Source organism: Acanthisitta chloris, unplaced genomic scaffold (assembly GCF_000695815.1).
Source record: "Acanthisitta chloris isolate BGI_N310 unplaced genomic scaffold, ASM69581v1 scaffold2920, whole genome shotgun sequence".
Classification (NCBI taxonomy): domain Eukaryota; kingdom Metazoa; phylum Chordata; class Aves; order Passeriformes; family Acanthisittidae; genus Acanthisitta; species Acanthisitta chloris.
This window is the reverse complement of record NW_008652075.1, coordinates 33,388-46,637: the sequence shown is the minus strand read 5'-3', so window position 1 is coordinate 46,637 and position 13,250 is coordinate 33,388. Positions and strand designations below refer to the sequence as shown.

At 43.3% G+C, this 13,250-nt stretch overlaps 1 protein-coding gene across 1 annotated transcript in view; it reads right to left on the bottom strand.

Moving 5' to 3' along the window:
* Positions 1–13,250, bottom strand: part of LOC103803143 (neuronal acetylcholine receptor subunit alpha-7-like) — a 59,895-nt gene that overhangs the window by 18,854 nt on the left and 27,791 nt on the right. Inside the window, exons 3-7 of the mRNA XM_009075683.1 lie at positions 8,154–8,198; positions 6,385–6,494; positions 3,890–3,969; positions 2,609–2,776; positions 734–928 (exon numbers count right to left, since the gene is read on the bottom strand). Of these exons, the coding sequence (XP_009073931.1) occupies positions 734–928; positions 2,609–2,776; positions 3,890–3,969; positions 6,385–6,494; positions 8,154–8,198 (598 nt within the window). The remainder of the gene's footprint in view (positions 1–733; positions 929–2,608; positions 2,777–3,889; positions 3,970–6,384; positions 6,495–8,153; positions 8,199–13,250) is intronic.

The window sequence follows — 13,250 nt, the reverse complement described above, 5'->3', positions numbered from 1 at the left end:
CATCTCAGATAGGTTTTTCCTTGTCTCCATCCTGCATTTCATAGACAGCAATTGTACCTTCCCCCATAGCCTGTGTTTTGCTTCTTGTAAGACAGGCTGCTCAGACATGTGATTATTGTACTAATACTGAATACATTTCAAATACTTTCAAACCCTCTGTCTTGAGACAGAATCTTGCACAATTAACTCTTAAGATCTCATCTGGGCCAGTTTAGTGTATTCCCAGCCCTTCCTTGTCTTCTCTTGGAAGAACCTTTCCTTTTTTTATCAACACACAAAACAGCAAATCCTCTAAAGCTCTTCCTTGGCTGTCACTGTTTTGCATTCATAAGGGGCTCGTGGCTTGGTGGTTTGGGATCTGAACTTGGAAGGTGAAAATCCAACACCCTTCACTCTTTGTGTCTTAGTATGTCCTATCTGAAAAACAGAGTTAATTAGCTGTGAAATGCATTGAGATATACTAAATAACACAACAACAGGCATGACAGAATACTATTACTGCTGCCTGTGCCAGCAACAAATTCAGCCTCCTTCCATGTTAAAATCTGAAAGTGTTTAGCACAGGATGTGTGAGTTCAATACAGAAAGCTGTTATCCTTATTTCTGCAACCAAATGAGTACTTCTATTACCCTTCCAATGAAATACTTGTTCATCAAGCACCACAGCACCAGGAGGTATTTACTTTCTGGTTTAGAGAATGCATACAAAATAACTGAATTCTTTAGCACTTACCTAAAGAAATCTTCTCCCCTGAATCAGCTGGCAAAAGGAAAACAAGCAGTGCCAAGCCAGATATGAGAACGCAGGGAATGAGTAGGTTCAAGCCATAGTAGAGGGTACGTCGACGCATGGTGATGGTGTATGTCACATCGGGGTATGGTTCTTTGCAGCACTCATAGTACAACTCATTCCTCTTTCCTGGGACACCTACAGAGAGGGAGATCAGTAGGGAGAGGTACAGGACTCCTAGTTATGTTCTTGGATTGGGCCAAGAACTGATGGTTTATGAACTAATGTGTGTCACCTCCATCTGCTGTTCCTAGTCCACCTTTAGTGTTTTCTAGGGTTTATTCAAGCTTAGCTTAGCCAAGACAGCTCATCTGGGCCAGAACAAAACAGTCCTGAGCATCCCAAACTCAACAAGAAAAACGTGCTTTGTGCCTTTCTACATCCTGGGAATGGTGATAAACTGCTGATGTCATACCCATTAGCACATGCAGCAGATTTTCCCTGTGACAAGTGCCACTGCTTCTTATTTTTCTGTCATTCTTTTATACATATTTTCTTTTTTTTTTGCCAGGAAAAACAAACAGGATACAGGTTAATTTTCAAAACCTGCATCAGTTTAAGCTAAAAGTCTGTCATATCTAAGGTTAAGAGACATACTTGCACAATAAAGCTGCAGGGCTGGCCATGTTGAACCTGAGATGTTGCATGACAGCAGCAGCAGCAGCACAGGAAATGTCAGGGGAGCTGGAAAAACTCAGCATCTTGTACCTTTCAAGCCAAAATTGTTCACCTCTTTTTTTGTTTCTGGGGACATGACAGAAGATGTGTTGACATGTACATTTTTAGCAAAAAGGTAGCAAAAAGAGTAGCAAAGTCTTCATAAAGGATATAGTCATGGCTTGCCTGAGGTGTTACTTTATGATTTTGCAGTATGAGCTAGATAAGTCCCTGTTTTGTTCACCCCTGGTCAGGGCTGAAGGCTGATAAATCACAGACTCTTACTCAGATATGCAAAGTTATTGGACAGAAATAATCCCTATAAAGAAGCACTGGACAGTCAGGAGTGCTCTGAAATAGCTGGACTTCAGGAGAACTTAACTGCAGAGACCTCTGACTTCTCATGAAACTAAATATTATTTCTTGGATGCCCTGAATGGTTAAACTACTGCATGTAGTTGGTCAGGGTAGTTATTTCCTTGTCTACGTATTCAGACTTGAAGAAAAAAACTGTTTTTTGCAAGCTCTCCTTAGGGTCATCCAAGTTCCATACATTTCTGTAGCATTGCTTCTGACTTATAGCTGCATAAGTGAGCTCAAAATAACTCACTAGAAGCTCACTCTGAATACCTAGTTCTGAGCAAAGAGTGTTCTTTTTTAAATACATGTATCTTCCAAAGCACAGAGGAGAAGAGAGACATACTAATCTGCAGTTATTATGAACTGGTAGACACTTCAGCTGTTTCCTGAGTGAGAGAGATTCATATATGTAGAAGTTTTTCAGAAACATTTTTTACATCAATCAATTTTGCTGATATGTTAGAGTAAATGTGACAGTAGTGTTCCATGCACCCACATGAGACACATCCAAGTATAGTACTGACAAAATGCTCAGAAGCATCGAGACTAGTAGCTTTCATTTATGTACTCCATGGCAGGTGATTTCTTCAGAGCACAGTGTTTGCAGACACAGTTCAATGAATGTGGCTGAAAGGCTGTCTCTGACACATGATTTGTTTTAATCTTTTATTTTTTGCTTCTTCTTACACATAAACTTTTAATATCTGTATTTCATGTGCCAGTGTGATTGATGAATTCTTTATATTTGGGGTTTGCCTTTGAAAATCAGACTATTGGAAACATTTAGGACAGCCAATTTACCCACTAAATCCCATTCTCCATTTGAAATGTAGTTGGAAATATCAGCCTCGAGCATCTGCAGGTCAATCAACCAGCCACTGTGAGTCCAGGAGCCAAACTTCAAATCACACTTCTGCACATCAAAAGGGAACCAGCGGACATCAATGTAACAGGTGCTCTTCAAAATGCCTGTGGATAGATATCAGTCACGATCAAGTATGTGCAGGGTGCATTTCATCTTGCCCTTAGCTGTCTGACTGGTTGTGAGAAAATTTCCTCTCCTAAAAGTCTGTGTAATATAGTCATGGGGTAACCAAACAAGTCTTGTAAGTGGCAGTTGCTGCCCTTCCTGGAGCACCAGTGAAGACCCTTCTCTCATTCACTGGCACCCTTGATGTAGACTGCCCAGGACCCTGTGGCCATTCAGGAGCAACTCAGCCTTTGTCCCAGTGCTGTCTGGCCCCAGAAGATTACAGGCAGTGCTGGAGGTCTGACAGGAGCACAGAGTACATAGATATCCACTTACAATGGTTGATTGTACTGTGCAATCAGCTTTTAGAAAGGACTTCATGGTCAGGCCCTGCATTAAACCCACAGTCCCTTGAAAATACACTGCTGTGCTAAACCTTGCTCCCTGCTGGCCTTTGTTGCCTGTGTGTTAATCTAAGCCATGATTTTTACTCTGGATGTGTCTAGCCCACTTTATGGGATGCTTTAGGGAGTCTGATGGATAGGGAACAGCAGTGGACTAGCGATCAGGGTAGACTCTGCTGTTTCCTGCTAGGCCCTGTGGACAGGCTTGGGGATTACGCTATGCTATGACACAAAGTTTTGGCATTTCTTGTCTAACAGAGTGAGCAACTGTGGGACCAGTTGTGTGTTTGCTGGCTGGCCCAGGATGTCCTTTCACCTGGATTTGTAGCCTCAGCCTGGCAGGGAGGGCTTCAAAGGACAGTGAGTGCTGCTCTTGAGGTCTCCTCTGGTCACACACCACTCCACTCTCAACAAAGACCTAATTAGACTGCACATGAAATAGGAGGTGATGGTGCATACCACCTTGCTTTAGATGCCCACCTCAGGTGGGCCACTGGATGTTCTAGGCAAACTGCTCAGGAGAATGTTTTATTGATTTGTGGTAAGGTACACTGATAATGGACCTAAATTGTCTCAGCAGGTCAGTCCCATAATTACACAGATTGCAAAATTTCCACAGACTGCTGCCAAACACTTTGGTCTCATTCATGAAGGAAAATTGCTTGTACTTATTTGATTAAAAGCAAACAAATGCTCTCTGTGCCCTACCTGGAGGAATATATTGGCAGGATCCAGAGTAATTCACCAGCACATTTGTGTGAAATGTCGCATCAAACCTTTCATCTGCACTGTAACACAGTACAAACAAAACAGAAGAAAACAAAGGAAAAGCAAGCTGATGTTTGAGTAAAGATGTAGTAACTGTCAACATAAAAATAGTATTTTGGCTGAATTTAATGCACAGAATATCTGAATTAAGTTCCTGCACCTGGTGAAAAGTCCACCCTTGAACAGTATCAGTTTCTCATAGACATTGCATAAATATCTCATAGACATTGTAGCATGCCAGCAGGATGTTAGCATGCTGCAATGTCCTCAGAGAAGTGAGAGACAGAGTGTTGGAAGTCTCAGAACAAAGGCAGAACAGAAAGGAGCAAAAGTGTCACATTGCTGTATCCAAGAACTGGACAGTCAGGACAATGAGGCTTTTCTAGGGCAGCTGTCAGAACGATGCAGCTCACAACGTATATCAAGTTCACTGTTACCTAGGTATCTGTGGTAACAGCCATGATGGCCTGAAGTAACAGTTCTGCAGTCTCTTGGTATGCGAAGGGGACAAGGGTTTGCTTCTAGCATTGAAGGAAGACACTGGGGATAAGTCATTTTTAGGGGGCTCGTAGAATGAGATTCATTGAAATTCTAGAGGAAAAACTAGGTGAAAGGGACTAAGAAAAGAGAATGTCTTTGCTATTTCATCAATTCAGAGAAAATTAAGGGAGTTATGAGCCAGACGAGATAAGAATTCTTCACAGGAGCAGGTCTGGGGGTTTGTTCCAGAGGGTGTATTGGGAAGAGGGTAACTATGGGTGATTCCCCTGGCTTGTAGAGCTTTGTCTGTGGTGGCTACATGCAGGTCAATTTTGCATGACTACACCACATTACACACCCTGTCTCTCAACTACATGTATAAAATTCTGACCCTCTATTCCTCTTGTGATCTGCTCTGTATCTGTGTCCTGAGTCCTCAGACCTCAGTATTGTCCCCAACACAAAACAAAGGGGATAAAACTGAAAAGGTTAAGTGCAGAATGAGTGATAGTTAACAAAGACACAAAAGGTAGCAAGAAAGGGTTTTATAAACAGAAGGAAACAAGGAGAAGACAAAGGACCAGGTCGATCCATCACTTGCAGTGGAAGGAAAGAAAACAACAAGGTGCAGAGAGCTGCAGTATCCTGCACCCTCTATGCTTTGCTCTTCACAAACAATTAATTCTTGCACAGTGCAAGGAGTCCATGACAAAATAGGGCGGGACCAGGCTAAAGAAAGGTAGATAAGATGGATTCTACTTGGCAGAGCTGATGAAATATACTCTTGAGAACAGAAACGACTGGCTGAAAACCCTTCTGAAGCATTAACAACTTTCTGTGAGAGCTCACAGAGAACAGGGAAGGGCATGGTGAATTGCAGAAGATCAGAGAGAATTCTGACTTTTTTCAAAGGTGAAATTATAGACACATGAGCCTAACTTCAAATAAAATTAGGTGAAAACATCTGGCACAGATTTGTGAAGGGCCAACTGCATACAATCAATCTAATTTTCTTACAGAGTAAGAGGAGGCAGGAGATATATCTGAACTTTAACATGTTCTTATAAACTGCAGTAATATGGACCAGGTTGTATGCCTCCTTTTTAGAGACTGACAGGGAATAAACAGACTGTAAGGAGAAAAGAAGTGAAGTAAAGAAGAGCACTTCAACAATCCAGGTCTCTCCAAACCCCCTTTGGATATCTTGTGGTGAGGTCTTGGAACAGAAGATGGATCTTGATGAACTGGGGAAACTAACAGAATGAAATATAATCTGGACGATTAGAAGGTATTACCCTGGAAATTGTCACAGAAATACAGATCAGTGAAATTCTAGTATGACTTCAAGGCTGACATAAAACATCTGGGGTTTACAATAGATCAAAGAAATAAGTCCAAGTCTAAGCTGTTATCAGGGCAAACCCAGAATCCCCTCCTCCTGGAAAGCACTAAGGAAACATCTGTGTAAAGACCTTCCACTCCATTCAACACTGCAGAAGTGCTGGCTAGAGAGCTAGCACTTTCCTCCTCATCTCTGGAGGAGGAAAAACAGATTAGAGAGGGTTCAGAGTGGAAGAGGAATGATGGAGACATCTATAAAATACATGCTGAGGAATGTGAGAAGAAAATCCTTTTGCTTACTTCAATAAGGAACACTATGACAGATACATGACAATAATTTTTCAGTAGAGACATAGTAATTATACAGAGAATATGGATAGTTTTTCTGTGTTCACTCAGACAAAGTTAAGGATGACATCTGCATCACTGCAGTAAGGAAGATTTAGATTAGCTATTAAGAAAAATCTATTAGCGGGTGCCTATTTGCTCCTGTTGCTCTTTCAAGTGTAAGAGCCAAATTCACAGATGGCAAAAGGCCCAGACTATCAGTGAAGCACAGCTGATTTCCAACACCTAGTTCTAATCCCCCACCAGCCATTGTACATCTTGCTTACCTGTTATACAGAAGAATGTCTGGTACCCAAATCTGGTCGGCTGGAAATCGCAAGTTCTGCACCCCCGGGTATTCATACTGATCCCAAGACAAGTATACATCAACCCATGACTGTTGGCAAAAAATACATCAGATTACATGAGTTTGTAAAAGTCTTCTAAATTGTCTGGAATATTATGGGAACAGAATGGATTTTGCCAGTAGCAATAGTGGCATGGTAATAGTTTAATACTCAGCTTTAATTATTAAAAAGGTTGGTGTATATACTGAGGAAATAACAGTGTGACTACTGAAGGCTGTGAGCTATACATTAGCATCTAGCTCTCCACTTTGTGGCCTGAATGGAGACATCCAAGCCTTTTCTGGTGGTCTGGAAGGAAGTCTGTCAGTAATCACTTCCATGAGGTGTGCTGGTTCTGAGGTGAGATGGTTTGAATTACTTTGGTATTCTTAATAGTAGGTGTCCCTCTTCAGTGGAAATAATTTAATGTGTTGCAAAGGTTGGGTGATTGGTTTAATAACCACCTTTCCAGGAAAGGTAGGTATGTGATCTTTACATGCTGAGGTGCTGTTTCTGGTCCACTCTCCTCCCCCTCAACACAATTATCTTTTGGAACTAGCGCAAAGCTCAGTGTAATGGCTGAAAGGGAAACCCTTATCAGTGCTATAACTGAAGAACACCTCTGCAAAGGACAAGACATCCACAGACTGTGACCTAACAACCCTGTAGTGCTACGGGTTGGTCTAAGTTAGTTTTTGCAATAGAAAAGCACTCATTCCGGCTGCAAATCCCAGCAAGTAGCTGAGGAAAAAACCGCCTGTTCAGTTGAACCCATTAACATGAGATAGTGTTTGGCTGCTGAAGTCAATGCAGAATTAGTTCAATCGTTCAAGTCTCCCGCAGGTTTTTCCCTCAAGAACTGCATCTTTACTGAGCACAAGCTGTTAAGGGGATCTGTTTACGCATCATAGGAAAACACAGTGTCCCTCACCACAGGCAGCTAGACGCAGACCTGATGGGACTTAAAGACCTTAGAGAAGATCAGCTTTGCATATCCTGCAGGACCGGTGCAGGTGAATCCTCAGCTGGAGCAGGTTGCAGTAGAGGGAGGAGGAATGTTTATGGACAAGGTTTGTGAAGCACAAGGGAAAGCAACATTCCCAATGATATGCCTGGGCACTGCCAGCAGCAGTGCATCTCGGGTCTGCCTGTGGTCCCTGGCCACTCCACCACCCAGTCTACATGTGTTCCATTGAGGCTTCATCACTTCTGTGTTCAGGGGCAACTGCTGGGGATTTTTGTACCCTGCCATCCACCCCTGCCTCCCAGCGTCAGACAAAGATGGGGATTTTCCCAGCAGTGGTGAGTGCAGTGTGTGGGTCTTACTGGGTGTCTGGCTCCTTCACAGCAAGTCCCCATCACTGGTCATGGAAAGGTCCTTGAGTCTCTTGAAGAATCTCTTCTTCAGCTATGATGGGACCCTAACTTTGGGCTCTTTGTTACTAGATCCCTACATCCACTGGCTTAACAACATAGTTGATTTCATCCTCCAAAGGTCAACAGGTCAGCCCAAAAGATAATTGCAGTCTCCTGAATTTCATTTTCAATGCTAAGTGGAGCACTTGGGAAATTTGAAAGGACTCAAAATGCTTGCTTATATCACATTATAGACAAGTTAAAAGACAGCAATCTTGCTTTTCAGCTAAGAAATTGCATTCAGTAGTTTTCTATTAGACAGTTTCTTTTCTTTATTGACACAGGTTACTTACCATCTGCAGCCAAGCATTTGTGATCAACACTTGATTCTTCTCATCCTTTGAACAAAATGGGGATGGAAAAGGAAAAGAAGAGAAGGAATGAGACTCAAAGTACAGTTTGTTTACAATGGAAGAGTTTCTGTTTTTTTTCAGAAAACCCAGACTCTTGGGGTACATAAACCTTTATAGGGTAGATTGTGAGCTCAGTGAAAAATCCCTGAACTGCACTGTTTGGCCCAGACAATAATGACTCTTTTCTATCCTGTAAACCTACAGACCTCCTTTGTTTACCATAACTGATCAACAACAAAAAAATAAAATAATAGATGATTTCTCTTATCTTGCTGGGGACAATCAAACCCCTGACCAAAAACCACAAGATTTTCCTTTTAGCTGCTTGGTCAAGACAACACGATTTCCAGTACCACACAGCATGCAGTAGTTGAAGACATTTTATGTTGTACTTGCTGCCACTTCAGAGCAATGGTGAAATAGTGCTGGAAGTGCTGTTCCTTTGGAGTGTCAGTGCTATGTGGCTTAGTTCAGACTGGAAGGAAAGGAAGGGCTGACCTTGGGCAGAAGTTAGCACATGGCAAAAAGGACAGATATGCTGCCTGAGAGGTAACTCACATGGCACCTTCACAGAGCAGGAGTCTGAAGATTCAATTATCTGCATGCAGAGGCCATGGGGAAGCAGCTCTGACTCACAACAGAAACAAAGCTGCCCTCATCACCCAGTTGGTGCCCAAGTGCTTAGGGGAGTCAGAAGGTGCCCAGCTTGCTGCAGTTAGCCTGCAGGTGCAGAACCCTGCAGTGCTACTGCCACAGCAGGGATGGAGAAGCAGGACTGCAGACTTGCTGTGGTGCAGATACCCCAGTACCCAAACACCACTACAGGCATGCCCTGCACTTCCCAGGAGTTGAGGATCTCATACTCAGCAGGGATGGCTCACTGTATGCCCAGTTGTCTCTGCTTGTGTCCATACCCTAAGGAGCTTACATGGTTGTCTGCAGTATTTTGGGGTGGGAAATATTGCAGTTGCAGGCTGCTTGGCAGGCATTCGAAACCTACAGAATTCCCTGGGCATGCAGGGACACTCTGATCATGTCCTTAGCATTGTGTGTTTGCCATTGTCCTCCACATCAAATGCCTATCTCACTACCACCTCTCCTGCTCTACTTGATAGGTAGCCAATTCTACTCTTTATTGGTACTCAACATTCAAAAAGCCTGGTCTCCAAAACCAGAAGATAAACTGCGGTCCTGAAGTAGCATGGGCTTTTTGATTCATTCTGATTCTAAACCATAGAGGGTTGTTTTATTTGGGTTTTGTTTTGTTTTGTGATTTTTGTCAGGGTTTTTTCCCCCAGCACTTACTGTTTAACAAGATAAAAAAACCTGAACTGCCTTACCTTGGAAAAATACCAGTCTGCTCACCTCAAGCTACATTCATATTTTCTTTCCTCCTCTCCTCCCCTCCAGAGCTACCCTTACAGTACATATATAAAGAAACTACCTCAGAAGTGCCAGGAAAGATGTAAACTGCTCAAAACCAGACTGAATCATCTCACACTGAGCTGCAACATCGGGTGCGTGTTTTCGTCTGTGAGTCCCCATGGGGTTACTTATGTGTCTCGTGCAGGAACTCCAGACTCCCAAGATGACACATGAAGGAGAATTTTATGGAGAAGCCTCTTACCTACTGATTTCCCAGCATACAGGATACTGGACCACTGGTACTGCTGAACACTTAAGCATTAACCTATTACGTCCACGCTATAAGAAGGGTCAGAAGGAGAGTCCAGGGAACTACAGCCCTGCAAGTCTAACCTCAGGTCCGATCAATGCCTTGAAAGGAATCATCCTGAGTGCCATCACATGGCACATATAGGGCAACCAGGGGATCAAGTCCAACTAACATGGATTTATGAAAGGGAAGTCCTGCTTGACCAATATATGACAAGGTGACCTACTTAGTGGATTAAGAGAAGGGTGTGGATGTGGTCTATCTGGATTTCAGTAAGGCATTTTACACTGTCTCCCACAGCATAGTTCTAGAAAAACTGACTGCTCATGGCTTGGATTGGTGCACTCTTTGATGGTAAAAAACAGGCTGGATGGCCAGGCCCAGAGAGTTGTGGTGAATGGAGCTAAATCCAGTTGATGGCTGGTCACTAGTGGTGTTCCTCAGGACTCAGTATTGAGGCCAGTCCTGTTCAAGGCCTTTATTGAGGATCTGGGTGTGAGGATTGAGTGTACCCTTAGTAAATTTGCAGATGACACTGAGTTGGGTGGGACTGTTGAACTGCCTGGGGTAGGAAAGCTCTACAGAGAGACCTGGACTGACCTGATCAGTGGGCTGAGGACAACTGCATGAGGTTCAATAAGGTGAAGTGCCAGGTCCTGCAGCTGGGTCACAACTGGTTCCTACACTTTGGCCACAATAATCCCATGCAGCGCTACAGGCTGAGGGCAGACTGGCTGGAAAGCAGCCCAGCGGAAAAGTACCTTGAGGTATTGGTTGACAGCAGCTGAACATGAGCCAGCAGTGTGACCAGGCGGTCAAGAAGGCCAACGGCATCCTGGCCTGCATCAGAAATAGTGTGGTCAGCAGGACCAGGGAAGTGATCATCCCCCTGCACTTGGCATTGATGAGGCCACAACTTGAGTACTGTGTTCAGTTTTGGGCCCCTCACTTTATAAAGGACATTGAGATGCTGGAGCAAGACCAGCAAAGGGCAACAAAGCTCATAAAACCCATGTGGTATGAGGGACAGATGAGGGAATTGGGTTTGTTTATCCTTGAGAAGAGGCAGCTCAGGGGTGACCTCATTGCTCTCTACAGCTGCCTGAAGGAGGGTTGTAGAGAGGTGTGGGTTGGTCACTTCTGCCGTGTCTGCAGTGAGAGGACTAGTCATTCAGTTATTAGCTGAGACAGGGGACATTTAGATTAGATGTTAGGAAAAAATTTTTTCCTTGTTAGGCTGGTGAAGCACTGCAATAGATTGCCCAGGGAGGTGGTGGAGTCACCATCCCTGAAAGTGGTGCCTGGATCTGAAGTGGTGCCTGGATCGGTCCCTGGATGATATCGTTTAGGATTTAGAGGTTACAGCAGAGTGGCAGGTTAGTGGTTGGATTCAATGATCTCAAAAGTCTCCTTAAACCTTGAGGATTCTATGATTCTATGCGTCATGATGTACTCTCTTCTTTCATTTTGGTTTTTGGAGCTGCAGAAATACCTCAGTCTAGAAAGGGAGACTTAATTGATCTGGGTGATTCCTGATGGTTTTGCCACTGTGGCCAGAGTAATGCTTTGCAGCCAGGTTCCTATCCCCAGGAAAAGTAAACTTCAGGCATGAAACAGGCCTTTTCCATAGTGTTCCACACAAAAACTGTATCACACTACCTCCTTTTGAGTCCCCTTGAGACCTGCCTAAACTGCTTCTGCTGCTGTAAGATGCACACAAAAATCAGGAGGGATTTTGTATCATTATACTGTTCATACATTTCCCTTTCTCCTCTCTGCTACTTCCAAAATTGAGACAGAAAACACATGCCTCTCTCTGTGCAAACCATAACTTGCCTCCAGAGGCCCTGTCCATCTGCAGCTCCTTTTGCTCCCTTGTTTTCTAAGGCAGAAACAATTGTAAGAAAGTCCACAGAAAAAAAAAAAAAAAGAAAAGAAAAATCAATCACAGAACTAAGCTTGCTGAGATACATTTTTCAGATGCTGAAGGATTCAAAGGGATGAGCACCAGCTTGGAAAAATATAAAACCCTAGAGTGAAAAAAACCCCAGAGCTGGTAACTGATAGGGTCATCAGAGCTATGTGTGTACATTGACCTGGGAAATGAAAACAATGTAGCAATACAGAGGCTGTGTCCCAGGGATCCCCAGGGGCCAGCCATCAGCCCATCTGATTGATGCATTCCTGGACATCAAAGACTCCTGAGGAGTGACTTATAGGGATGGTGAGCATGATGCTCATCTGAGTTCTTCATCAAATCCTAGCAATATTTTGTGTGGCTAGACAATGAAAAATTGCTTTACACTTGTAAAATGTATGTGCCCTCTTTACAAACACTTTCTGTGTACTCTTAAAGAAGTCTGAACACTATGACTAAAAAGATGGTCACAACAGTCAGACAATGCCTTCCCTGTGCAAAATTAAGGATTTTTCCCAACTGCATTGCACCCTATAGGAAAGGAGAGGAGGGGACCTTCCTCATTTTGTTGGGCACATGAGTAAGTCACAGAGGGATGCACCAAATTCCAATGTAGATCTGTGGGGCCATGGATTTCTGCCATGTGGAGATGCCTTTTATCAGAAGCCTTTCATATGTGACTCTGGATTTACAAGGAAAGTCCTTTTTATTTCTCATAGTAAGTTGACAGCTTGCAAAGGAAGACAACTAGGGCTGACTTATGTATTTCACAGAAGAGTCTGTTCCCCTTAGTGGTTTCTCTGTCACTCCTCTGTATGTTGGATACTAATGACCTTGCTAATCAACTTAGACTCCAAGCAAATTATCAGCCATGTCTTTCAGGTAGAATTAAATTGATTGTCTTGGGTATGCTTTGCCTCCTTTTCACAGGGCTACTGTGTTCACCATATTTGTCCTACTTCTCATATTTGCTTTGCAGTCAAAGAGAAACTTGCCTTTTACAGTTGTCACAAGTTTATCTACTGAGTAACCATGGTCTTTCTTGTCTTCTGTTTTGATAGCACTAGTCTGCAAAAGCACAAAGTCTAATAAGGGCTTTGGGCTGCCTATGTTTCTCTCAGCTTGTGTGAAAAAATATGACACTTCAGGATGTTTTTGTGGCCACTCAGAGTCTATTCTCATCCTTGCCTTCAGGCTGCTGGGCTTTTAAATGGCATTTGGCTTTATGGACAGCAAAACAAAGAAAATGTTGTTTTGACATTCAGAAATGATATACAGATGCAGCCTGAAGGGTCTTTCTTATTGCAGGACAGAACAGAATATTTTCCGAACAGGGATCTGAGTTTGCCAGAAGTGCTTGGTTTGCAGAAGCAGCAAAGCTTACTTTACGCTGTGCAGACATTTGTAGAGGTGATGCTCTCTTGCTAAGCCCCTTCTAGGAAAG